Source organism: Molossus molossus, unplaced genomic scaffold, assembly GCF_014108415.1.
Source record: "Molossus molossus isolate mMolMol1 unplaced genomic scaffold, mMolMol1.p scaffold_m16_p_13, whole genome shotgun sequence".
NCBI lineage: Eukaryota > Metazoa > Chordata > Mammalia > Chiroptera > Molossidae > Molossus > Molossus molossus.
Genome location: NW_023425348.1, coordinates 392,563 through 420,058, shown reverse-complemented (window position 1 = coordinate 420,058; position 27,496 = coordinate 392,563). Strand labels below are relative to the sequence as shown.

The 27,496-nt window shown below is 36.9% G+C and overlaps 1 protein-coding gene across 2 annotated transcripts in view; it reads right to left on the bottom strand.

The window, feature by feature from the left end:
• Positions 1 to 27,496, bottom strand: part of GUCY1A2 (guanylate cyclase 1 soluble subunit alpha 2) — a 462,539-nt gene that overhangs the window by 141,597 nt on the left and 293,446 nt on the right. For both annotated transcript variants that reach the window (XM_036258990.1, XM_036258989.1), the window contains exon 5: positions 19,190 to 19,675. In XM_036258990.1, the coding sequence (XP_036114883.1) occupies positions 19,190 to 19,675 (486 nt within the window). The remainder of the gene's footprint in view (positions 1 to 19,189; positions 19,676 to 27,496) is intronic.

Sequence of the window (27,496 nt, the reverse complement as noted above, 5' to 3'; positions counted from 1 at the left end):
ACCCAAAGAAGAGCCAGAAATATTTGGTGAATAGCACTAGTGAGTAATGAATGAATAGGGAATAGTTTCAAATATTTTATAGACCTAGGTGTCTGTATAGTGTAGGCAATATATCTTGTGTGATGTTTTTCTTTCCTTGCAGATATATTTAGCATTTTAACCTGAAAATCTTGGCAAAACTGCCACCACCTTAGTAATGCAGCTTTCCGTTAAAGCTCCATTATTTCTCTAAAAAAAAAAAAAGCTTAAGTGTCAGGTCTATACATGTTTGGCAGAAACAAGTATATGTGGAAATTTTAGTGGATCCCATTAAAATTAATTAGTTTGCCCTGGCTGGTTTGGCTCAGTGGTTAAAGTGTCAGTCCATGGACTGAAGTGCCTCAGGTTCAATTCCAGGTCAAGGGTACATACCTGGGTTGAAGGTTCAATCCCCAGTCCTGGCCGGGGTCATGGGTCATGCGGGAGGCAACCAATTGATATGTATCTCTCACATTTATGTTTCTCTTTCTCTCTCTCTCTCTCTTTCTCTCCCCTCCCTTCTCCCTCTGCTTCTGCCTCTCCCTCTCCCTCCCTCCCTTCCACTCTATCTAAAAAAATCAATGGAAATAATTAAAAATAAAATAATAATTAGTTGACTTTGCATCATGGGGAGCTGCAAAGTGAAAGCATTATGTATCTATTACAATTGCTCTTGTGGATGTTTCCTTGAGTTAAATCAAAGTAAAACAAATAGACATGGTAAATATACTACAAAAAAGCCATCCAAAAAGTTAAGTATGTATTTTTTTTTATCCTCACCCGAGGATATTTTTCCATTTTTTGTACAGATAGAGTGGGAGGGAGAGAGAGGAAGGGAGAGAGAGAGAGAAACATCGACGTGAAGGGACACATCGAGTGGCTGCCACCCGCACGACCAACCAGGGCCGGGGACAAACTGCAACCGAGGTACGTGCCCTTAGCGGGAACCGAACCCGGGTCTCAACGGACTGCAGGCTGACGCTCCAACTGCTGAGCCAAACTGGCCAGGGCAAGTTAAGTATGTTTTGAATTCCTTTATAATTGCTTCAGTATTTTTTTAAAATGAAAATTTAAATACAATGGGCTATCTAAAATAGTGCATTTCATTTATTTTCAGCATCTCCAAACTGCTCTTCAATGACACTAAATAAGCATAAAGATGACAAACAGGTATGGTGATGGAAAAGACAGTCTATGCAAATATTTCAAAAACCACATGTTCTTTTCTGAACACAGAAGAGGAGATTTGAGTACTAAAAATATTATGTATAAATGTTATTCCACATATTATAGCTGCTTTTATCAAACTTTAAAGAATTTACCTATCTCAATATATCAACACTTTATTGTTAAAATTCTTTCATTATTTTAGAAATAAAAGTGATGTACATAAACTTCTTAGACCTATGTATTCACCCTTTTTACTTACTTTTAATTTTAAATTAATCTTGTAAAAGAATTTATTTTAATAGAAATTCTTCTCATTCCCATAGCATTCTCCTCCCTTTCCTCCAGGCTAATGCTCAAGAAATATTCAGGAGGTTTCTTGGAAATTTGGGCACAGTAGGGAGGGAGGAGTGTGTGTGTTTTAGGGTAGGGTGCTTGTGGTACTGGGGCTAGGATCAGCCTAAAAGAACACTGCATACAATAGGGTAATTAATAACCTCTGTCCCATGGGACTCCTGCCACCTCATTCCTTCAATCCTACAGTCCTGGGTTTGTCTTCCTTTGAACTTTCTATGATTTGTGATAAAGAGTTCAGAGAGGGATATAAGAGCAGAAGGTGAGAAAATATTGTAAGCCTACCTTACTGGACAACTTCTCTTCCTCTGAATATTATCAAGAGGAGAAGCAAATTGGAAAGTTTGCTTTTCTATTTGTTTTGCTTTCTGTTTGGGGCTTCTAGTGTCTTTAGAAGGAATAGGGATGGAGGGAGAGAAGGAAGAGGCAGGAGAGGGATTGGAATAAGATGTAGGCATACAAATGAAGCCTAAAGATGACAAATATCTTCATTCACCTCCTAGCATCTCACAGAGCAGTTGGCCACCTAGTCATGATCAGGAGAGTGAAAGGAGGCTGGCAAATGTGCCATATTCTTCATGGGCTCATTGGCTATGGCTAAGAACACTTGATTCTCAGAAGGAATGCCATATTCACCCTTGCTGAGAAAATGGAACCACACCTGCCAGCCCAATCAGTTGTCTGACATTAGGTATGGTCCCTGAGTGGCAGGGAAAGAGGGCTCAGTCTTCTAATGGTTGGCAGGGAGTCTGAGTCCACAAGCACTTCTGCAGAAACCAGATGCTGGGGTTGCTGGTGGTCTGGACACAGATTATCTAAAAGGCTGAGCAGAAAAGTTTGAACATGGTATATGCCTTCATGAAGACTTACTTATCAGTACCAGAAAGGCAGGAAAAACTAAACTTGAGTAGATTTAGAGGCCCCTTACTTTTTGCCCTTTACCTTATACAGGCTTCGCAGCTCTCCACTGTTGATTACTGTTTTTCCAGATACTCAGCAGGATGGGTGAAATAGGCTCCTGGCAAAAAATGAAAATCCAGGTGGTGGTGGCCAAGCAGAGGTCTTAGGGTCATGGAATGTCCACTGGGCATACTTGAAGATGAGTAATTTGCCACAGATAGCAAGCATGAACCCAGTTTTTCATTGTTCTTAAGGTTACAATTCTTAAAGGTATACTGATCCTCTTCAAATATGACTCATAAGTTCCTTCATCAAAGCAAGTAGGAAGGCCCTAATACAGAGAAAGCTTCAACAACATAGACAAAGGCAGTGCAGTATTCAACATCATTTTCTTGGCTTGAACAAGGTGATGGTTGTGGCCATGAAAGCTGCATTCTTTTTTTTTATCCTCACCTGAGGACTTATTTTCATTTCTTTTTTTTGTTCAGATAGAGTGGGAGGGAGAGAGATAGAGAAACATCGACGTGAAAGGGACACATCGAGTGGCTGCCACATGCATGATCAACCAGGGCCAGGGACAAACTGCAACCGAGGTATGCGCCCTTAGTGGGAACCGAATCCAGGACTCTCTGGACCGCAGGCCAACACTCTAGCCACTGAGCCAAACCGGCCAGGGCTGAAAGCTGCATTCTTGAACTTGAGAGCACCAAAGGCCCAGAGGAGCCAAGGTGCAGAGAGGCCAGCACACACACACACACACACTACTGTTGGCCAAGCACAGCTCCAACAATGGAAGGCAGGTAATCTAGCACAGGGACAATTTCCAAAAGTAGAGTTAATCACACTAGTACCCAAACGGCTTGAGTATCTTCACAAGCTTCCCTGATGAAAGTAGTCTGATTTCCCTTCACATAGCAAGTAGTATTGTGGAAGCTGGGCTACAGATCCCTTTTAATAACAGCAATCTTGTCTGATTCTGGAAGGTTGTAGTCTGAGTCCAGATGAAGAAGCTATAAGTGATGTCCTGCTCCTGCAGATAAAGGACTTGGGATAGGTTCCTGGTCATATCTTTAGAATGGAAAGAAATGCCACTTGTCTAGAAAAACTGACCCTATATTATTTAATGATTGACTTGTTTCTGCAGTAGGAGTTTCTTTAAAAGAAGACCTTGAACTTGTAGCCTGTCCTGAGATAGCTGAACTCTTTCACTACTAATTGATATGAACCTCAGGAAATCTGCATTTGTAGCTCTTAAGCATGGTTATTAGAAAGGGGTCATTCTGAAATGTGGTGTCTCAGAATGAGGGTATACTTTTATGGATGAATCTTATACCCTCACTCAAGGGCCCCTGCATTTGCCCAAACTTGGGCTCCAGCTGGAGGAAGACCCTGTCGGCTTTAGCATTACTGTCTCCAAATTCAGACTGAAGAAAGTCCTTGAAGAGATAACATTCAGTGGCCACGGCCTTACCATCTCCTTCACCTCTACCACTTTATTTTCTTTCACAACCTCTATTCTTCTCCCCATGACATCACTCCATCATCTTCTCTTGTACCTCCTCCTCCTCCAGCATTCTTGTCTCTCCACCTGCTTTTCATCCACATCTTCCATTACTTTCCTTATCTCTTCAGCTGCCATTGAGAAGATGGCATACTTGTCAGTAGTCACCTTTTTAGCCAAACTCCCACACCAGCAATTGTCTGAGACCGCTATTCCACTGAACTAGATCTCTGTAGGGCATTCCACCCAACATTAACAGGATGTGGTAGGGGTCTCCCTCCTGAGAGCAGGTTACTCCCCAGTACCAGAGAGTCTAGAGAAACTGAGGCATCCCAGGTGATGCCTGGCGGGATAAGGTAGCCTGAATATTGCCATACTCCTGTTACCCAACTCTAAAGAAGGGGGCACAATGTCAGAATACTCAATAAGAATGTTATTAATTGTTGTAAATTGCATCTATTTTCTACATTTATGACTTGAAATTGTCCTCTAAGCAAGTATTCAAACACAAAACTCAGGACCACCTGCATAAGAATTACCCAGAAGTATTTGTAAAAATTAGATCCCTATGCCCCACCTAGATCTACTAAATCAAAATCTAGATATAAGGCCCAGCTATATGCATTTTCATATGTTCACAGGTGCATTTTATGATGCTCAAAGTTTAAAGACTTCTGGTATTTGACATGAGTTAAAATATTACAATATTCATCCAGCTAGTCACCTTATTTTTTATTTTTTTTTATCCTCACCCGAGGATATTTTTCCATTTTTTGTTTGTTTGTTTGTTTTTATCCTCACCCGAGGACATTTTTCCATTTTTTGTTCAGGTAGAGTGGGAGGGATAGAGAGGAACAGAGAGAGAGAGAGAGAAACATCGATGTGTGTGAAAGGAACACATCGAGTGGCTGCTACCCGCACAACCGACCAGGGCCAGGGACAAACTGCAACCGAAGTACGCGCCCTTAGCGGGAACCGAACCCGGGTCTCTCAGGACCGCAGGCCGACGCTCTAACCGCTGAACCAAACCGGCCAGGGCATATTTTTTTCATTTTTTGTACAGATAGAGTGGGAGGGAGAGAGAGGAAGGGAGAGAGAGAGAGAAACATCGACGTGAAAGGGACACATCGAGTGGCTGCCACCCGCACCACCAACCAGGGCCGGGGACAAACTGCAACCGAAGTACGTGCCCTTAGCGGGAACCGAACCCGGGTCTCTCAGGACCGCAGGCCGACGCTCTAACCGCTGAGCCAAACTGGCCAGGGCCTAGTCACCTTATTTTAAGAGCCAATGAGCTTTCAGAAAAAAAGTACTTCTATCTTGAACCCCAGCCATTCCCATATACTCCTTCTCTCTCTCCCACCCTACCAATAAGGAAAATAAACTTCTCCAGACATTTCCTTATTTGTCAGAACTTTAGATTACAACTTCTAGTGCGCGGGTGCGCACACACACACACACGTGCACGCACACACAACTGTTGAGAATCACCTAGCAAGTAGGTATTCAATGATCCACAAAGAAAGTTTGTTGAGTTTAATTAAAGACATCCAAGTGGTCACAGACAATAATTTGGTAAAGGTCAAGAATTGGGGAGGCAGGGGAGGGTGAAAGTGGGGAGAAGGAGACTCCTGCAACAATGTCAATATTAAAAATTTTTGAAAAAAATTTTTAATAAAAATATCCAAGTGAATTGCACATAATGGTTTAACAATCAAATGTAAACAACTTTTACTAAACGTTTACTAACATAGCTTCAAGAAATCTCTTCATTCTTAAAAAAAAAAAAAATCAATCTAACTACACTCACTTTGGTTGATGTTTCTGACCCAGATACTACTTCTTTTAAGGAAGTCTCTACAGTGCTCAGCTGATACAGCATCAAAAGGAGGTTATGGATATAAATAGAACAGTGATTTGGCCTGGGAACTATTCTCAAATGAGGGAAAATAGAATCCAAATGACTGCCTATCAAAGAAAGCTCTTCTCCTGATAAAATTCTCAGTAGATCTATCAAAGTAAATTCCAGTTCCTGCTCAGGAATCTCTATCATGCAGAAAATACTGTTGCCAGGCTCCAAGTTGTTTATCATAAAAACTATTGAATACTAAGACAGATTAGCAAAGAAAAATATACTGTATTAAAATACCCAGTCAAAATTTTTTTCTAAATTTTCAAGTTAGACATAGGCAACTGATAAATTATTTCTGCTGTATAATAAATAAATTATAAGATATTCAATTATATGACTCCAATTTCCACTTTTATCCACCACTATCACTTTAATTTAGTCCATACCCCAATCAAAATCAATATTCTTTGTAAACTTTCTGTACCTCTCACCCCTCTATTTATGTTCAAAGACACTACTCCACTTGAAATCCATCTACTCATTATAAAAATAATTATTGTGTTGCCCTGGCCGGTTTGGCTCAGCGGTTAGAGCATTGGCCCACAGATCATTGAGTCTCTGATTTGGTTCCTGCAGTTTGTCCCTGGCACCAGTTGGGATCGTGTGGGTGGCAACCAGTTGATGTGTCTCTCTCACATTGATGTTTCTCTCTCTCTCTTTCTCTCTCTCTTCCTCTCTCTCTCCCTCCCGCTCTATCTGAAGAAGAATGAAAAAATGTCCGCAGGTGAGAATTAAAAAAAAAAAATTATTGGGTCTATTATTTTCAAGAAAAAAATTCCAGGAATTCCTTATTCACCAAAATTTTATTTTCCCAGAGTATAGTGAATGTCTGCTATAATTTTCAGAAAACACATGTTGAGTTAACTCATGGACATGGACAAGAGTGTGGTGATTATGGAGGTGAGAGTGGAGGTAGAATAAGAAATAGAGGGAATAAATGTCGATGATAAAATATATAAAAAATACATAATGAGCTCTAAATAACATTAGTTGATGTAACATCAGTGAATATAGTTTCAAGACCTACTGTACTGCCACAGTAATCAAGATAGTGTGGTATCAGTGGACGAACAAACAAATCGATCAGTGGAACAGAATAGAGATTCCAGAAGTAGATCTCCTTTATATAATCAACTGGTTTTTGAAAAAGCTAAAGAGGCAATACATTTAGTAATGGCAGTGTCTTCAACAAATGATGTTTGAACAACTGGACATTCACATGCCGAAAAAATATATCTAGACATAGACCTTTTACCCTTCACAAAAATTAACTCAAAATGGATCACAGACCTAAATGGAAAAAGGAAAACTATATAACTCCTAGAAGACAACATAAAAGTAAACCTATATCACCTTGGGTATTGTGATTCCTTTTTAGATACAATAACAAAAACACAATCTATAAAAGAAAATAACTAACAAACTAAACTTTATTAAATTAAAAACGTCAGTACTATGAAAGACAATATCATGAGAAGACAAGCCACAGACTTGTAAAAAATATTTTCAAAATACATATCTGATAAAGGAACATCATACAAAATATTTAAAGAACTCTTAAAATTCAACAATGAAAAAAACCACCTGATATTAAAAAAATAATAATAATACAAAGACCTTAACAGACACCTCACCAAAGAAGATATACAGATGGAAAAAATTCATATGAAAAGATCTTCACATCATATATCATCAGAGAAATGCAAATTAAAACAACACTGAGATACCATTACACAATGGCCAAAATCCAGAACACTGACACCACCAAATGCTGATGAGGATGTGAAGCAACAGGAACTCCCATTCACTGCCGCTGGAAATGCAAAATGGTACAGCCTATATGTAAGACGTTTTGGTGGTTTCTTACACAACTAAACATATCCTTACCATATGATCCACCATTTGTGCTCCTTGGTGTTTACCTTTAGGAGTTGAAAACTTATATCCACACAGAAATCTGTACACAGATGTTTATAGTGCTTCAAATAAAATTGCCAAAACTTGGAAGCAACCAAGATGTCCTTGAGTAGATAAATGGATAAATAAATTGTGGTACATTGGCCATGAAATACTATTTGGCACTAAAAAGAAATGAGCTATCAAGCCATGAGAAGACATGGAGATTTAAATGCCTATTACGGAGTGAAAGAAGCAAATCTGATTATTCCAGCTATATGAAATTCTGGGGAAAATAACACTGTGGAGACAGTAAAAAGACCAGTGGTTGTCCGTGATTGAGGGAATGGGATGAGCAGGTGGAGCAGAGATGACGTTTAGGGCAGTGAAAATACTCTGTATAATATTATAATGACGAATACATATCATTATACATTTACCCAAACCCATAGGCTGTGAAATACAACAGTGAGCCCCAAGGTAAACTATGAACTTTGGGTGTTATGATGCGTCAATGTAGGTTTATATTTGATAAAAATGTACCATTCTGGTGAGCGATGTTGATAATTCAGAAGACTATGGGGGCAGAAGATATATGGGACATCTCTGTATCTTTAAATTTTATTATAAACCTAAAACTGCTTTAGAAAAAATAGTCTTTTTTTTCCCTTAAAGTAGATGGTACAGCCTGATTAGTAAATCAGTGGAAATATTTTATTAAAAATTTATTTTAAAAGAACATAATCTAACCTCCATAAATCCTACTAGCCTCAGATATCTATGGAATTACTCTCTTATCCAGATTAAATATAGTTTAGAAAACGAGCTTTCCATAATCCCTCATTTGTGAGCCAAATTTGCCATGTTTTCACATCCATCTTTCAAGCCTTATCTTTTCTGAGAGTATCCCCAATCCTTCAGTCAAATATCTTCTTTGCGTCTTTTAGAACCTCAATAAAACTTGGCTTTTGCATTTCATATACTGCAGTCATCTGTGTTCATACTTTCTCTACTATCATCTTATCTAGATGGCTAAGTCATTTAACTTTAAAGACAATAATCTTTTTTAAATCTCACAGGGGTTAGCACAGTGCTAGTATTAGAGAATTATGACCAAGTCAAACTGTATTATAAACATCTCTATCAAGAGCTAGGTCAATATAGATAATGTGTTAATTACCTTTCAAAATTAAAGCCATTCTTAAATGACTCTAAAATATGTCTATTCTATCAACTCAGGTTAATCTTACATAATACCAAACAAGAACATATTCCAGTGGTCAGATGATTTGCATAAACAATGGATGGAAGTATTTCCACTAAGTAGACAAAACTGACCACTTCCTTCAGGGTTCCAACATTGACTCAAGCCTCTGTACCTTGTCAGCCCAGGTAAAGTATGTATTTGAATTATGGCCAGGATATCTTTATATTCTTCATTTGTCTACTAACTGCCCAAATATATACCCCATGCTACTTTAAACTGATTTTTATAAAGCAAATATTCTTGTGTCACATCACCATTCAAAATTCTTTAATGACTTATCAACTACTGGATCACTCCTATGATTAAGACCAAAACCTTTGAAATGGCTAAAACATCTGTAGGTTCTAGCTCCTAATTACTTCTGTATCATTTATCTTGGGCTAATCTTCATTTCTTCAGTTTCACCACACTGATCTTAATTAGTTCTACTTTTTAGTTGTTCATCACATCCCTTTCTGACTCAGAGCCTTTATACATATCCTGAGTTCACCTCACAGAATCCTCTACTCTCACCATCTTCTTACCTGGTTAACTCCTACTTATCCTTCAGATCTTAATTTAAAGGTCAACTCCTCAGAGGTGTCTTCCTGAACTCCTAGACTAAATCAGATATCTATAGTATACTCTTTCATAATATTATATAATTTTTTTAGTCTTTCTTATTGTGGTTAATAATCACATATTTTTATGAGTGTTGGTTAATCATTGTCTTTCTCATTAGACTGTGAATTCCATGAAGACAGCCTAATAGGTTGATGTGGTGCCTGACACATGGTAAATGATCAAGAAACATTTCCTTACAGTATAAGTAGGTGAAAGTTGTTGGTCATGTGGTGGACTTTCTTATGATTGTATGGTCTTGAGATCTCCCAGAGCAATCTTCTAGAATGGGAAAAGCCTAGGCAATGCTAAATCTACTCCCTATCAGCTTTGTGACCTCAAATATGCTGTTCAAACTTTTTAAGTCTCACTTTCTTCTTCTGTGAAAGGAAGATAATATCTATTGTATGATGCCAAAAAGATTAAAGGAGATAATTTAAAAACACTCTAATAATAATTATAATTTTAATTAATCATTAACTATGTATTTTTTTCATGTCTATCCCTAGTGCTCGATTATCAGCATCTAATGTGAACCATGCCTGTCTTCTTTACCATTTTGTTCCTATGCCTAGTGCTTAGAACACAGACAGCAATCAATAATTATTTGTTGAATATAAAATGAATCAGTAAACATATATATATATAAAAAGAATTTAGCATGGTACCTGGAACATATTAGGCACTCAACAAATATCAGCCCCTACTACATAGATAGAATGTTTGTGTGCCCTCAAAATGTGATGTTTGGTTGTAGGACATTTGAGAGGTGATTAGGGACCTTTGGGAGGGCTCTACCCTCAAAAATGAGATCAGTATCCTTCTAAAAGAGACCCCAGAGAGATCCTTGTTCCTTCTACCACATGATACAGCTAGAAGACAACCATCTATGAAGTAGGAAGTGGGCTCTCACTAGACATTCAATCTGCCAGCACCTTGATCTTGGATTTCCCAGCCTCCAGAACTGTAATAAATAGGTTTCTGTTGTTTATAAGACACTCACTTCAGTCTTTTTGTTAGCAGACAATCTCCTTCTCTCCATCCACTGCAAATTCCCCAAGACACTCTCTCTAGCCTTGGTCTCCTTTCATATGAATGACCTCAGATGTGTCACCTGCACCAAAAATGTGAGGCCACTGCTCCCATTTCATATAATTAGAAGCGGGGCACAGATAGGTCATATGACAAGTAAAAAAGACAGAATTAAAATGACCTTTTCAGGCTAAATATCTAGTACCCTTCCCCCTACACTTAGCTGCCACTGATTGCACTGTCATAAGCAACTTCAACAGTCCTCATCTTAATGGTCAAAGGATCTTCTCTCATCAGAGGGCTGAAACAGGCCCAATTGTTTATAAGGCAGTGACACTGGTAATAAGTGGAAAAGGGAGAGGCTCACAGTTTTCTTTCTATGGCAGCAGAAAGAAGTTCTATGCAATATTTAACTTTGAGGATCAAAGGGATATATTTTAAAATATCGCTTTGACTTATCTTAAGAACAGCATTATTGTAATAGGTAGCTTTCATAGATTCTAACACATAGGCACATAGGCACACATGTGTGCATGCACGCGCACGCACACACACGAACGTGGATCAGCAATCTAAGAATTTTGCTTCAGTGATTTCTTACAATTTTCCCACTTAGTCAAAGCCATGTTAACAATTTCAAAGCTTAAAAAATGCATCAAAATGTATAAGCATTCACAACCAAATGCTTGAATTTGAGATAAAATAAAATTATTATTTTTCCACTTTAAAAAATGTTTACAGAAATAAATGCACACACAAATCATTTCCAATTTACCATACATGAATAACATTAATAGGGAGTCAGCAGGGTTGATTTGCACTTTGGGAATATTTTCCTAGCCAACTACATATAGCTCCAACATTGAATATTTAGAATCTTAGAATCTCATAGAATGAAATGACCTTCAAAGAATTTTTCCTGTCAGTCCCATCAAAAGGTTGTAGCTTATGTTTGAATCACTCCAATGATCAGAGCATACAGCTGCAGCCAATCTATTCCATTGTTAGGACACCGACTTTCATAAGGATCTTTTACTGGGCTGAAATTACTAACTTCTGTATAAAAATCCTGTTTAGTCTCCTGGAGCCAAGAGAACAAACCTTTATGAAGTCCACACATATTAAGAAGTAGTGAAGATTTGTTGAATGCCTTTAAAAGGGAAATTGGCTATATTCCTAACTCTAGGCTAAAATTCAAATTGCAATTTAAAAATTCCATCTCATCTTCCAATTACTATGTCAAGGGCCTCTTGTTCCTAATAAAGGTATTCTGCTATCAGCTCTTTTCACCCTCTGAACAATTCTGTGACATACTGTTGTCCTCATTTTAAAGGTATAAAATTTGCCTAGTGATTGTCAAACTTACTGGAGACAGGATGCCAATTTATGAAATATGCATACATAAATGCTAGACCAAACTTTGGTCCTACGTTTGCCTCTTACTAATTAGGAATGGTAACTATCTGATTCATAAAAGGTTTTAACCATTATTTTCTAAAATATGAGCTTTTAGCTGAATCAGATCTAAATTCTAATAACATCTCTGCAAGTTACTTAACCCATCTTCAAAAAGGGCATAACAGCACCCTTCCCACAGGGTTCTCCTAGAAACAGAGTAAGATACAACAATTCAGGCATCTAGCATTGTGTCCGGAACACAGTTTGTATTGAGTAAATGTGAATTCCATTGCTTTAGTTCTACTTGCTTTAAGGAATTTTCACCCTTTAAATAATTGTTGCTAATTGTTAAACACAGGGAGGATTATGTAACAGCATTTCTCCTACAGAACAGTATCAATTAAAGGTTTGGTGAAAAGTGTAATAGAGACTATCATATTCAATAAGATTTGCAGATTGCACTGAGGCTATCCTATCAGATAAGTGAGAAGTCTATTGCCTAGATCAATTTCTATTTTGGTAAGCTCATACAATATCCAGGCATTATAAACCTTAATGGGAATGTAACTGATATATTCACATTCTGAAACATGCCCAAAATCCTCTGCTAAATGACCTCAGGATAAAATAAATGATTATTTAATGGCAATGGTTTATAAAGAAAAATTAATATTTTAAAAATAAACATATTGGAGTAAGTAATTAACTAGGTAGTAAAACTTATAATTGCAAAATATACACAAAATAAATGCTAGTTTCTCATACTATTCTGAAAAAAGTGTTAGTGACAACAGTTTAGCTCAGAACTTTTTTACAGTTTATTAATACACAAAAGTGAGACTTTCTGTAATGACATAAACTGCATAAGGCTAATGAAAACTCTTTCAGTTGCATCATGGGGTAACATTCTAGCAGCATGCACCTGATATACTAAGAAAACTTGCTGGAGACTTGCATCATAAATTTCCAGGCTGTTTTCAGAGTTGATATGCATTTACTCAGTGTCTTTTAGTATTCAGGCTGTTATTACAAAATACCACAGATTGGGTGGCTGAAAAATAGGAATTTCTTTCTGACAGTTTGGGAGGCTGAGAAATCCTAGATCAAGGTACTGGCTGGTTTGGTTTGGTTTGGTTCACTGGTTAGGTCTCCCTTCCTGGCTTGCAGATGGCCATCTGTGTCATCACATGGCAGAGAGAGAATTTTGGTCCCTTCCTCCTCTTAAAAGGACACCGATCCCATCATGGCACCCCCTTCCTCATGATCTCATCTGAACCTAATTATCCTCCATAGGCTCCACCTCCGAATACCATCACATTGGCAGATAGGCTTCCACAAATAAATTTTGGGAGGACAAAAGTATTCAACCCATAGCACTTGGTATTGTAAAAATAAAAAACATCAATCTCTTAACAATTATCAACACTCTTTAGAAAATTAAAAATCAGAAGAGATAAAAACAGCAACCCTAAAACACTTTGATAAATTCTGCAAGATACTTCATCAATTTTGATTTCTTTTTTTTTTTTTTTTTTTTTGGTACATGCCCCTAGCGGGAATTGAACCCAGGACTCTCTGGTCCGCAGGCCGACGCTCCAACTGCTGAGCCAAACAGGCCAGGGTCATCAATTTTTATTGATGGCAATCTAAATTATTTTAACCTTTTAACTGTTTCAGAATTTTCCACAAGAGTAAAAGAAAATGTTCTCTGAATATAGAGGAAAAATAATCCCAGATGTCATATTAGAATATAAAAAAATAAACATAGGTTCAGTTTTGTAGTGTTGGTCATAGACATCGCACACGTCAATATTACTTAAAAAAAAAACAAAAAAAAAAACCTTTATCTTTATAAATTTCATATTGTAGCTTGGGTTATTTACATAACACTGACACATGAAGACGAACTATGGACCCATCTTCAGGAAAGAGGATCCATGAGGACCCAGTAAAGATAATCCAAATACTGTATTTCAGGGAGCTATTTCTCTCTCTCCCTTTCTTACCTCTCTCCTTACCCTTCCTTCCATCTTTCTCTGGCATACAATGTAATTCTAATAACTTGAAAGAATGAACCCATGCAAATAAGCACTTTATCTTTTTCTAATAAGCACTGGCTCAGTAATCTTTATGTACATAAAAACACATTCACATAAAAGCATATGCATAAAAAGCACCCACCCACTCACCACATATATCCAGAAACACCATTTTAAGAAATGACAGGTAATGTTTACATTTACTGCCATGGGCCAGACACTGTAACAAGAATTTTACATATATTTCATTTAAAAGCTCAAAAACTAGCCCTGTCCGGTTTGGCTCAGCGGTTAGAGTGTCGGCCCGCTGACCAGAGAGTCTCGGGTTCAGTTTCCGCTAAAGGCATGTACCTTGGTTGCAGTTTGTCCTCAGCCCCAGTTGTAGTTGTGTGGGTGGCAACCAGTCGATGTGTCTCTCTCAGATTGATGTTTTTTTCTCTCTCTCTCTCTCTTCTTCCCTTTCTCCCTCCCACTCTATCTGAAGATAAATGCAAAAATATCCTCGGATAAGGATAAAAAAATAAAATCAATAGCTCAAAAACTATAACTATTTGGTAGATGAAATTAGCAGAGAGATTAAATAAGTGGCTAAAGGTGGAAAGATGAAAACTCCAAGTAATGTACCTAAGACAGCGCTGGGGTTCAGCAGTGCTAGCTGAATGGATAGAGAGGAACAAGAGAAAGGATCCATCCTTCCCTTTATTTGTCCCTTATCTCAGCCTAAGTGCTTGCCAAAGGCAAAAATATAAATGAAGCAAACCCTTGTCAGGTCATTTTTAGGACATTATGGTATTTTGAAATTGGCCCCTCTTACTTCTCTGCACTCAGCTTTTCTACTTGGACTTAGAATACTTGTCAATGTGAACGACACATAATATATATCCCAATATATCCAGAACTTTGTATTGTTGCATTTCATAGTTTTAACAGCACAGTCCCTGGTCTAACATAATTTTGCCTTAGCATTTCCTGGCTGCTCCATCTTGTCTTTCTACCCCTTCTCCCCAACCCAAGCCTGAAGCATGTACTCAATGTTTAACTCCACCAACATTTTCAAGACGAGTTTGGGTTTTGATATGGGAATGCCCCCCACTCACTCCCACCCAACAGAAGAAAGTATTTTATTGCTAACATTTTTCAGAATTGCCTAAGAAAGATGATTTAAAAAACAAACAAACAAACAGATTTGTTATTCAGTGTCATCATCTTAAAGTGATATTCCTGTCACCTGTACTTCGGATCACTGATCCCTCTGCCCCCTTTCTGGTACACTGTGTCTCCATCAGTGGACAAGGGAGAAGATTCTTGCTGGTTTCTGATGAAAAGGGAGGATGGCAGATGGGAGAGTCCCCAACTTTTAAGATGCAGCTTCTCAAAACTCTGAACTATTTGCTACTGGAAGGGGAGGGGGTAGGTTTGGGTTAGGTGGCCATAAAGCTATTCTTATCATTTGACAGTATAACTGTAGTTATTGATCATGCAACCTAGGTTTGAAACAGTTTCTACTTTTCATTGATTATTTCATCTTTGTCTAGACCACAACCTAGACTTGTAGAAATACTGTAGGCTTTAGCATCAGACAAGTCTCAGTTCAAATTCTGACTTATTAGCTACATTATCTGGACTAGTCAATCTTTCTAAAACTCAGTTTTCCTATCTGAAAAAGAAGATAATGTAACAACTCCACATATGCATTGTGGTGCATTAAATGGTATCATACTTTATTCTTTCTAATAAGCACTAGGGGGTCTGTCGTTATGTACATACAAACAGATACAAAATAATCCCATAACATATATCCCAATATGTCCAGATACAACTGTCTAAGTAATGACGATAGCTATGATGGACATTTGCTACTGAATACAGGTGCTGCTTTAGAATCAAGACTTCACAGGTAACAGAACTAGAGAAAAGTTATGTTAAAAAAGTGGCTAAAGGTGAGAAGATGAGAACTCCAGAGTATGGTTAAGGCAGCACTGGGATACTATAGCCTTGGCTGAATGGAATGAGAAGAGCATGAAAAAGAACTCATCTTTCTCCTTTCCTCTCTTTTATTTCTAAATAAAGGGTTTGCCAGAGCAAACAGATAAATTCAGGCAAAACCCACATTAGGTTGCTTCAATATACAATACTATTATTATATTCTATATGCCATTACTTTGAAAAATTAGAGTTAATAGTTCTTTATTTTGTTCATTTTCCATGCCCTGTAAAACCTGAGGGGCAAAATATTATATAGTGTATTTATGTTGACTTTTTAATGAATATTTGCATTTTTAATTATGAAAGGATTAAAATTAAAATCCATGCTTCCTCAGTTACATAGCTCTTATTTACTATTCACATACCTGTCATAACTTGGCAGCCAAGCATTGTAAAGGCTTTAATTTTCTCAATGTTTGAAATAGGTACAGTAAAATTTATAACTTTTTCCCAAACATCCTGTTTTATAGAAGGTTTTAATTATGTTATCAAAAACTTTTTATTACAAACTAACTTAGCTGAATACTACTAGAATTACAATTCATTACTACAGCATCTCCCTAGTAATAGGGACATGGAAAAATAAGATGATCAAAAAAGACACAACCACAAATTTTAAAATGGGAGTCTTACTGTGTAATAGCAGACTTTGAATGCCCCTGTGGGCACTCTCTCTAGTTCTTTTTTCTTAGCATTCAGTTTTACCAAGTTTCTTTTTACATTTCTAACATAAACCAAAACTGGGCTACATATTATATTTTTCTCTGTGGTATGATTATTTTACAAAAATGCTACACATACTTTGAATCCAGGAAAACTCTATTTTATTTTATAAAATCAGCCTATTTATATTCCTTAAAAAATTCTATTGCCTTTGAGATTGTTTTCCAATAGTAATTAAAACTTTAGCAGATAGTTCATGGTAATAGCACTTTTTAAATTTTCTAGAAAAGTACCTTGAATAATTATAATGATTAGAAATTTAAAATTAGGCAGGTCAGATACAGGATTTCTAATTTACATTCCTCCTCATAATATAGTTCTCATAATATACTTTGTTTTATCCTAAACCAAAATATTATTTTTTCTCTCTCTCTTTTTATTTTTATTTTTGTCTTTCCCTCTCTGGCCATACCACCATTGCTCCAGCTTCAGCACATAGTGTAGTGTTTCCCAGTCTGGATCCCAAAACTCAACTCCCATAGCCCTGAACAAACATCAGAGTTGCCCTATACACCTGTCCAAGATACATACACATACTGGCATCAAAGATATGTTAAACACACCTAGCCCTGGAATCATATTACTTTATAATTTATTGCTAAAATTTCTCAAGCAAGTTCTGGTTAAGAGATTTGTGAACCAGAATTCTTTCTTTTTTTCCAATATATATAAGAAAAATAGAAAACACAGTCTTGTGTATCAGAGAAACAGTAGATCCATTTTGTAAGTTAAAATCTGCTGATAATTATTTATCACTATGTAGAAACACCCATGATTTAATAACATACAGAGAAAATTGAGGGACATAGGATATTCTTATAGATTTTCTTTTTCTGTGAGGTATTCTAGTTTATCTCAAAAGAAATATTTGATGTCTTTAAAATCTAATTTAAAATATTTTTGTTAAACCTTGAAATTGTTTGGTACCCTCAAAAGACATCATATTTTTTCTTTTCTCAAAACCTAATTGCTCCTTATATTTAAATCATGGATTCTCATGTTTTCCCAAAGGAGAACCTATTTATCTATTTATCAATCTCATTTAGTTGTATGAACTTAGGACCAAAATAACATGTGGCTACTTTAGTTGGAAGAAGCTAACACAGCAAATCCGTGGTTTAGAGGGAGAAGACTGGGGTTTGCAGAGGTTAGTGCAATAGTGCCCAGGCTTAGAAGAACAGAAGTGCTGGCAAAGTCAGGCCGAGTTGCTCATCTGCAAATGGCTGGGTACCCATTGTAGTATGTCTCTGGTTTAGTAGCAGACATTTGGCTACCTCTGCCATAAACTGTATAATAATAAATTATAAGAAAGTTAAAAATAACTTATAAGTACTATTATTTTGTATAACAAGGCAAAGCCCTCATATACACTTTACACTTAATATTTTACCCCTCAAAAGAGACTCACTAAAACATTTAGCATCGGCCATATATTATACATAATGGCTACAGAACACCTTTCTCTAAAGGAGATATACCTTAATGTAAATGAATATGTTCTTTCCATATGTTTATGTGTGGATAATACTATAAAAAGAAATAGCAGTCTAGATGGATTAGTAAAGAAGAAAATCAAAACCTACAGTGTACTGCTGTTTGTTTATATTACACATTCTCTCTCTCCTTCATATAATAAAACCATGCATCCTGACAATGTACATTCCATATGAAATTCTATGTAAAGTTACCGTTATTCATTCAGTAGACTTGGGGTTGAATCACACAAAATATTGCTATGATTATAATGAGAAATTAATAAGGAGTTCATCAAAGCAGAGCAACCAGTGGTGATTAGTACTCATTTTCAAAGCTCTTCCACTATTTCCTATAAAAATTTAAGGTGCTTCCACTAAAAGCCATAGGTCATTTGGGCAATAGCTAGAATATTTACATATGTTCTTTCAGAATTAGAGGTACCTCACTTAATTGACAAAGCCATGCAAAGTATTAATTTATCATGATTTAACTAATAATGTAATGTATATTTTAGCATAACTTACTGTTTATTTTTACCTGTAAACATAAAATTCTTAGTTTATATTAATCCCACTCTCTAGGAAAGATATTATGTGGTTAAAAGTTGCCTAGTATTCAGGAAGTTTAATTTTTTTTTTACTAATAAATATAGAGAATTAGCTCTACAAAATTTTTTCTTACTGAGCAATATCATGATTCACAGTTACTTATAGTATATCAATACTATAAATGGACCCATAAAGAAAGTTTACTAATAAAGCCGAAATACCTGTATTCTGTGCACAACTTTCTAATTAAAAAGCTATCAATCATTTACTATCAAGTTTAAGTACAAAAAGAAAATTATATCCTTGCAGTTTAATTAAGATCACAATTTACTATTAAAAAATATTTATATATAAGTAACTAAACCCCTTTACCTTATAAATGTCCAAAAACCCACACTGGTGATCAAATCTGGTGTACAGTTCATTCAGCATGCTGATAACCTGCATCGGGGTGCACTGAGCACAGACCGCTGTGAAGCCAACAATGTCTGAAAAGAGCATGGTGACATCGTCAAACTTTCTGGCCTGCACCTGCTGTCCTTGCCACAATTGCTGGGCTACATCGCCAGGGAAAATAGAATATAGAAGATCCACTGTTTTCTTTTTCTCTTCTTCCAGGGCCTGGTGAGTTCTTTCTAGAGTTGCCTTTAATTTATCCATCCTCTTTTTCAAGCCATCTTGGGCCTTTGCCTGCTCACCAACCAAAATGACATCTCGAGTGGCATCATGAATGGGGATGTCTGAGAGATGCAGTCCCCGGCCCATGAGTTCATCCAACTTATCCACACATGGAGAGCCCAAGAATAAAATGGAATTTGATTCTGGGACATGGATCATTTGTCCTTTGACTTCCATCACCTGTAAAATGAACATGGAATTCTTATCAGTGCTCTTCACATAGTAGATTCACAAAAATTCATTCATTATTTAATGAAGAGGAAAAACAAGAAATGTTTTATTAGCCATAGTGACTTTCTGCATCCATACAAGCAAATTCATATACGATTTACAGCCAGTGTAAAATTCATGGTTCTGAACAGAAATATTTGTTATGGTTTTCTACTTGGCTACTTTCTAAAGGCAAGATGACAAAGAGTGAGATAAATGAGAAATTAAATAGCAAAACACTGTCATTCAAAATGAAATTATACCCAGGTACATAATTAAATTAGTTCATGAGCCAGTTCAAAAAATTTCAACCTTCTTAATAATAGCAGAATAATTACATTTAACTGTCATTAAGATAGCACTCAAAGAATGAGCCCAGGAGATTAAAATTAATCAAAATAATTGTTTGGCCTCATGTAAGTCATGTTTCCACCAGTTATAGTTCTTTGAATATAGTAGTCTTTGAACTGAATATATTAATGGACAATTCATTTGATCTTCAAAATAAAAAAATTAAACTTGGTATAACTAAGCTAGCATTATTAGAAAGTAAGTTTGAGATAGTAACTCAGTAGCATGTTCAATATAAGCTAAACATAAATGCCCTAAACTAAGATAGCATTTAAGAAATTCAGTTAATATAAAAAAGAATTTGAAGATGTAGTAATTTAAATCGACCCCTCCTTCCTGTGCTCTTTGATGAATTTGGGGAATTTATGTTTGATGGAAAACTTAGTGAACACAGGCTTATGCCATCTTATCTTGATGCCCACGCAGAGGGGATAAGCTCCAGTAGGAAGGGAATGTGGACTTAAAATATGGCTACCTAAACATAGTTATAGGTATCTAGTATTCTGCAGAGGAGGGTGGTGGTAGGTACCTGGAAAGAACAGCCTCAGAGTGAACCAACTGAGACTGTACATCAGTTTCAGCCATGTCACTTCCCACGACCACAGGGAACACACACAATAAATTCATGTTTCTTTCTTTTTCATAGCATAAAGTAGTTAGGCTAGTTGATGAAACAAGAGGCAAAGAAGAAATATGGGGTAAATTTATTATGGGGTAAAGAAATTTGGATTTCAAAGTCTGCAACTATGATTTCTTTTGTTCCCCTGCACCAATCACCAAGCTCTAATCTGTTTGAGGAAATAAAACTGAAGTCTTGCTTGATGTTATAATTTGTATGAAATGAAAGGTTCACTTTAGCTTATATAGTTTCTTCCAGTGTTCAGTGTTTCCTCCTTTTATACATAATACTTTCATTTATTCATTGAAGTGTTTATAGTTTCCTATGTATAGTACAGCTTTGGATGATAAGAATTAAAAGATAAAATGAGGTTCCGTGTTCAGAGTATGGGGGTGAGGGGGGAGTCAAATCTGTACAGCACAGATAATAGTGTAAACAGGATCTTTTCAATTCAAGGTGAATTCTCAAAAGACTGCACACTATGGTTTGAATACAAAGACAATAACTGTTCTGAAAAGTATTTCCAGATTATTTTATATATACCTGATTTGCTTTTGCGGGGAGGGGTGCTGTTAATAATATATACTTTCCCATTTCTGGAATATTAATATCACAATAAGGAAGATGTACATAATGTAAACTTCATAGTAAAAAACTTAGTATATTAATTTTTTCTTAAGATTTAAGGTAAAAGCAAATCTCTGATGGTCAAAGATTTAGACTTCTATCTGGGGGTCTGTCTCTCCCTCCTTCCTCATATTTCTTTCTAATCACTTTCTTTTTCTTCTCCACCTTGCCTTCTCCTTCCTTCTCCACTTTGATCTTTGGACTTACACTTTTTTCCAATATTTTCACAACATTTAGTCTCTCTCATCACTGATTTTTCTCATTAGTTTTTCCTGTTCTTTTCCTTTCTCTTTTCTTCGTATGTATCAACTGTTACATTTCCCATCATAAATGGACCTTTTGCTTTTTTGCCTTTGCCACTATCTCTGTTATTTATATTATGAAATTAGTATATGAGTACATGCATAAATAATGTTACATTTTTGCTATATGTAATAAGTGTTTATTTTTAACTTACAAAGAAGCTGAATTAAATGTTATATTCCTGTCATTTATCTTCAGATAGAGTGAGAGGGAGAAACACCAATGTGAGAGAGACACATAGAGTGGTTGCCACCCACATAACCCCAACCGGGGCTGGGGACAAACTGCAACCGAAGTACATGCCCTTAGTGAGAACCGAACCCAGGACACTCCGGTCCATGGGCCGATTCTCTAACCGCTGAGCCAAACCGGCCAGGGCTGTCTCAAATATATAAAACAAATGTTTTTTTATTTATATGTGGCTATTAGTTAATTTTTAAAAATCTCTAGTTCAGCAGAGCTTGAGTGAAAAAAAATATTGTCTTCCCTTCTACACCACAGAAAAATGATTCATGAAACAGAAGCTCCAATATACATAGTAAACAACTTATTATTTTTATATATTTTTTCATCAGTGAATTTTTTTCCTTATTTAATAATTAGGTGAATCCAATGGGAGCATCTGTGTCTCTGTCATAAATGCAGTTTTATTTTATTTCAGAAATAACAAATTCTTCTTGAATTGTTTTTTGTTTCACTATAATTATAAAATCAGAAATTCACAATGATTAGCATTTATGAATTTAGCAATGTACCAAACTGTTATAGGAATTACCTTTATATGTAGCAGAAACAGCTTTGTGTAAAACTGCATTAAAATGAAACATCTAAGTTTTTATTGCAGCTAAATTACACTAAAGTTTTAATGAAATAACATAAAAAGTAAGAAAAATAAACTGTTTTTAAATCTCTAGATTTCAGAAACTGGTAAGCATAATAAAGGGGAGTATTTGGCTCTGGGCAAAAATCACTGTATCACAGAGCTTGATTGTCAGGTTCAAGTAAACTACCCAAATTATTTCTATTTTTGTGTGTAGGTATCTCTATGAGAATATTAACCACTATAATAAAAGTTAATTGAAAATTAAGTATATCCAGGTCATGTAAGTGTACACTATACATTCTTATATTTTTGCATAATCTAACTATGAATTAACCCATGTTCTCATGGACACTCAAGTTTTATAAGATAATAATTTATAGCAGTATTACATAATGTTTAGGAAAGAAGAATTTAGAAGAAATCATACCTGGATTTGAATTCTAGTTCTTCTGACATTGAAATGAGCAAACTGACTTAGATTCAATGACTTATCCATTCAAGTCCTTAGTTTCTTTACTTATAAAATGGGGATAATAATGCTAATGATGTTGATAAAGATGATGCCTGTGGCTAACTCAGCACATCTGTGGAGTAGTTGCTATTGGCTGAGTAGTATACTGAGTACTTAATTCATATTTTGTTATTAAATTTTATGTATTACTTTCATCATTTTTAGAGGAGATCTAGAAAGACCAAGAAACTTGCTAAGAATACACAGCTAGAAAAAAGATGGCAGAGGGCAGGACTGGAGGGAGGGTGAGTGCATGAGAGATTGAGTGAGTGTGTGAGAGAGTAAGTGGATGTGAAAGTGGATGACCAAACTCTTGCAGTGCAGAGATGCAGAGCAGAAGGTTCCTGTGCTATGGATGGGGAGCAGACAGCTACTGCAATAAGTGGCTCTTCAGGGCTCTTCTCCCTGCACCACGGGGACGTCCCACCATTTTAGAAGATCTCAGGTCTTCCCTGGCAGGAGGCAGTGGGAATGGCTATGGCCCAGCAATCTGAGCCCACCAGTGCACCTGGCACCATCAGACCAGGTGCACTGGTCTGTGTCAACAAAGACCAGTGCACAGTAGTGGAGCTGTCAAGGTGCTGGTGTGGAAAGCCCAAATGGCTGGGAGGTCAGCACCATCCCCCACAATAGAAACCTGATCAGAGTCAAGAAATACTCCCCACAACAGAGGCTGGGGAGCAGACATCCATCCCCAGGCAACAGAAGCACAGACCAGCAGCAGAAAACCACCCCCAAAAACTACAATGAAGACTGAGCAGGAGATGAGCCCCACTGGGCAGCAGCACTCCCCAGCCACCAGCGGTGGGATTTAGGGTTCCATTGGGGCATGTGCAACACAGCTGCCCAAAAGAGCAGTGGGGAGCCAGGGATCCAGAGGGACCTGTGGGACCAGTGGCCCACAAGAACAGTGCGCAGCTGGGGATCCAGAGGGACCTGTGTGACACAGCAGCACACAAGAGCAATGTGGAGCCAGGGATCCAGAGGGACCTGTGAGACCCAGCGGCCCACAACAGTGGTGCAGAGCTGAAGCTCCAGGCAGACCTGTGTGACCCAAGGGCCCACAGGATAAACTTGGAGCCACGTCTCTAGAGGGATCCAACTCCCCATGAGATCAACAGGAACCAGAAGCTCCAATAGGGCCTGTACAACCCAGCCACCCACAAGATTGGCCGGAAACCCGGGTTCCAGTAGGGCCTCTGCAACACAGGTGCTCACAGGTCCAGCTGGGAACTGAAGCTCAAGAAGGGCCTGTGTAACCCAGCTGCCCAAGGTGCAGGCAGGGAGTGTAACTCCAGCAGGGCCTGAGCAATACAGCTACAGGTGGCACCAGTGACCAGCTGGGAACACAACGTCAAAGGGGCCCATGTAATCCAGCACCTACCAGGACACACTAATACCAGCCTCCCATAGTCAGTCCCCACAGCAGGCAGGAGGCAACATACAACAGAACAGTCTGGGAGACACAGTAGCCTTATTTGATATACAGTGAGCTGCCTACACATCCAATTGTCTCTCACCGGGTCTAGAGCTACCAGCCGGCTAAAGTGCGGAGACAAAGAAACAAAACCCAAAGGAAAGAAAAAGAGGAATCACAAAAAAAAGAACTACAGGAAATGGAAGAAAGCAACTTGTTAGATAAAGAATTCAAAGCAATGATTTTCAGGGTGCTCAAACAATTTGGTGAGAACTACAAGCATCTTAATAAGAATTATGAAGAGCTCACTGGGAACTACTGCAGGTTTAAAAAAAGGTAAAAGCTATGCATAAAGAGGTAGAAGCTATGCATAAAAATTAAGAGAAAATAAAGAGTAACATAGCTATTATAAAAAATACTTTAGAAGGGTTCACTAGTAGATTAGAAGAAGATGAATACTGAATCAGTGACTTAGAAGAGAAGGTAGAGAAAAACACCCGAATAGAACAACAAATGGGAAAAAAAGGTTAAAAAGCAGGAGGAGAGTTTAAGGGAGCAGTGGGACAATACAAAACATAACAACATTTGCATTATAGAGGTACCAGAAGAAGAATCAGAGTAAAAAATAGAGAACTTGTTTGAAGAAATAATGACAGAAAACTTCCCAAAACTGGTGAAGGAAAAAGTCACACAAGTCCAGGAAACACAGAGTCCCAAGCAAGATGAACCCCAGAAGACCCACATCTAGACAAATCATAATTAAAATGGCAAACATTAAAAACAAAGAAAGAATCTTAGAGGAAGCAAGAGAGAGACAGAAACTTACCTACAAAGAAGCTCCCATTAGATTGTCAGCTGATTTCTCAATAGAAATGCTGAAGGCCAGAAAAGAGTGGCATGTAGTGTACAAAGTAATGCAAGGCAAGGGTCCAAATCCAAGACTACTCTATTCATCAAGACTATCATTCTAAATTGAAGGAGAAATAAAGAGCTTTATGGATAAAAAAAAAAAAAAGCTAGAGGAATTTACCACCACCAAACCAGCATTGCAAGAAATGCTAAAGAAACTGTTGTAAGAAGAAGAAACAGAGAGAAGAGAGAGAGAAAACGAGGGGAACACAGGAATAAAATTAAAATGGCGACTAATAACTATCTACCAATAATTATCTAAAATGTAAATGGCTTAAATGCTCCAATCAAAAGACATAGGGTAACTGATTGGATAAGAAAACACGACGCATATATATGCTATCTACAAGAAACCGACCTTACAACAAAAAACCCACACAGGATGAAAGTGAAGGGATGGAAAAATAGTTTCCAAGAAAATGAAAATGAAAAAAAAAGCTGGTGTAGCAATACTCATATTTGACAAAATAGACTTCAAAACAAGGGCCATAATTAAGAGACAGAGAAGGTCAGTAAATAATATTAAAAGAATCAATCCAACAAGAGGATATAACACTGGTAAACATACATGCACCATTCGCAAGAGCACCAAAATATATTTAAAAACTTCTGCATTGAATCTATAGATTGCTTTGGGTAGTATGGACATTTTAATGATGTTGATTCTTTTGATCCATGGACAAGGTATGTACTTCCACTTTTTTACATCTTCCTCTATTTCTTTATTCAATGACCTGTAGTTTTCTGCGAATAGGTCCTTTATTTATTTGGTTAAGTTTATTCCTGGGTATCTTAATTTTTTTGCTGCAATGGTAAATGGGATTGTGTTTTTAGTTTCTCTTTCTGTGACTTCATCACTGGTGTATAAGAATGACATCGATTTCTTGATGTTAATTTAGTATCCTACTACTTTGCCAAATTCATTAATAAATGTCTAGTAGATTTTTGATGAAGTCTTTGGGGTTTTCTACATATAGTATCATGTCATCTGTGAATAATGACAGTTTCATTTCCTCCTTTCCCATTTGGATCCCTTTTATTTTTTCCTCTTGTCTGATTGCTAAGACTTCCAATACTATGTTAAATAAGAGAGGCGAAAGTGGGCATTCTTGCCTTGTTCCAGTTCTTAAGAGAAATGCTTTTAATTTTTGCCCATTTAGTATGATGTTGGCTGTAGGTCTTTCATATATGGCTTTTATTATGTTGAGATATGATCCCTGTATTCCCAGACTGCTGAGCATTTTTATCAGAAATGGGTGCTGGATTTTGTCGAAGGCTTTTTCAGAGTCTATTAATAAGATCATGTCATTTTTATCCTTCATTTTGTTTACGTGGTGTATCACATTTATCGATTAGCAAATATTGTACCAGCCTTGCATCGCTGGGATGAATCCCACTTGGTCATGGTGAATAATTTTTTTGATGTATTGCTGGATCTGATTTGCTAGTATTTTGTTCAAGATTTTGGTGTCTATGTTCATGAGGCATATTGGCCTGTAGTTTTCTTTCTTCATAATGTCTTTTTCTGGTTTGGAATTAGAATTACGCTGACCTCATAAAACGAGTTTGGAAGTCTTCCTTTTTCTTGAATTTTTTGAAATCGTTTGAGGAGAATGAGTGTTAGTTCTTTTTGAATGTTTGATAAAACTCCTCTGGGAAGCCATCAGGGCTTGGGCTTTTGTTTGCTGCGAGAGCCTTGATTACCTCTTCAATTTCCTTAGTTGTTATTGATCTGTTCAAGTTTTCTATCTCTTCTAGGTCCAGTTTTAGGAGACTGTGTGTTTCTAGAAATTTGTCCATTTTGCTTCTATTTTTGCCGTTCATAATATTTGTTAACAATCTGTTGTATGTCTGTGGTGTCAGTTATTATTTCTCCTCTTTCATTTCTGATTTTGTGTATTTGGTTTCTCTCTCTTTGTTTCCTGGGGTGTCTAGCTAACGATCCATCAATCTTGTTTATCTTTTCAAAGAACCAGCTCTTTGTTTCATTGATCTTTTTAATTTTAATTTTTTTCTTTTCTTTTGTTTTGTTTTTTTGTATTTTTTTGGTGTCCAAGTCATTTATTTCTGTTCTGATCTTTACTGTTTCCTTACTTCTACTTGCTCTGGGATTTTATTTTTGTTTGTTTTCTATTCTTTAAATTGTGAGATTAGATATTCTGTTAGAAATTTTTCTTGCTTCTTGAGGTAGGCCTGTAGTGCTATGAACTTCCCTCTCAGAACTGCGTTTG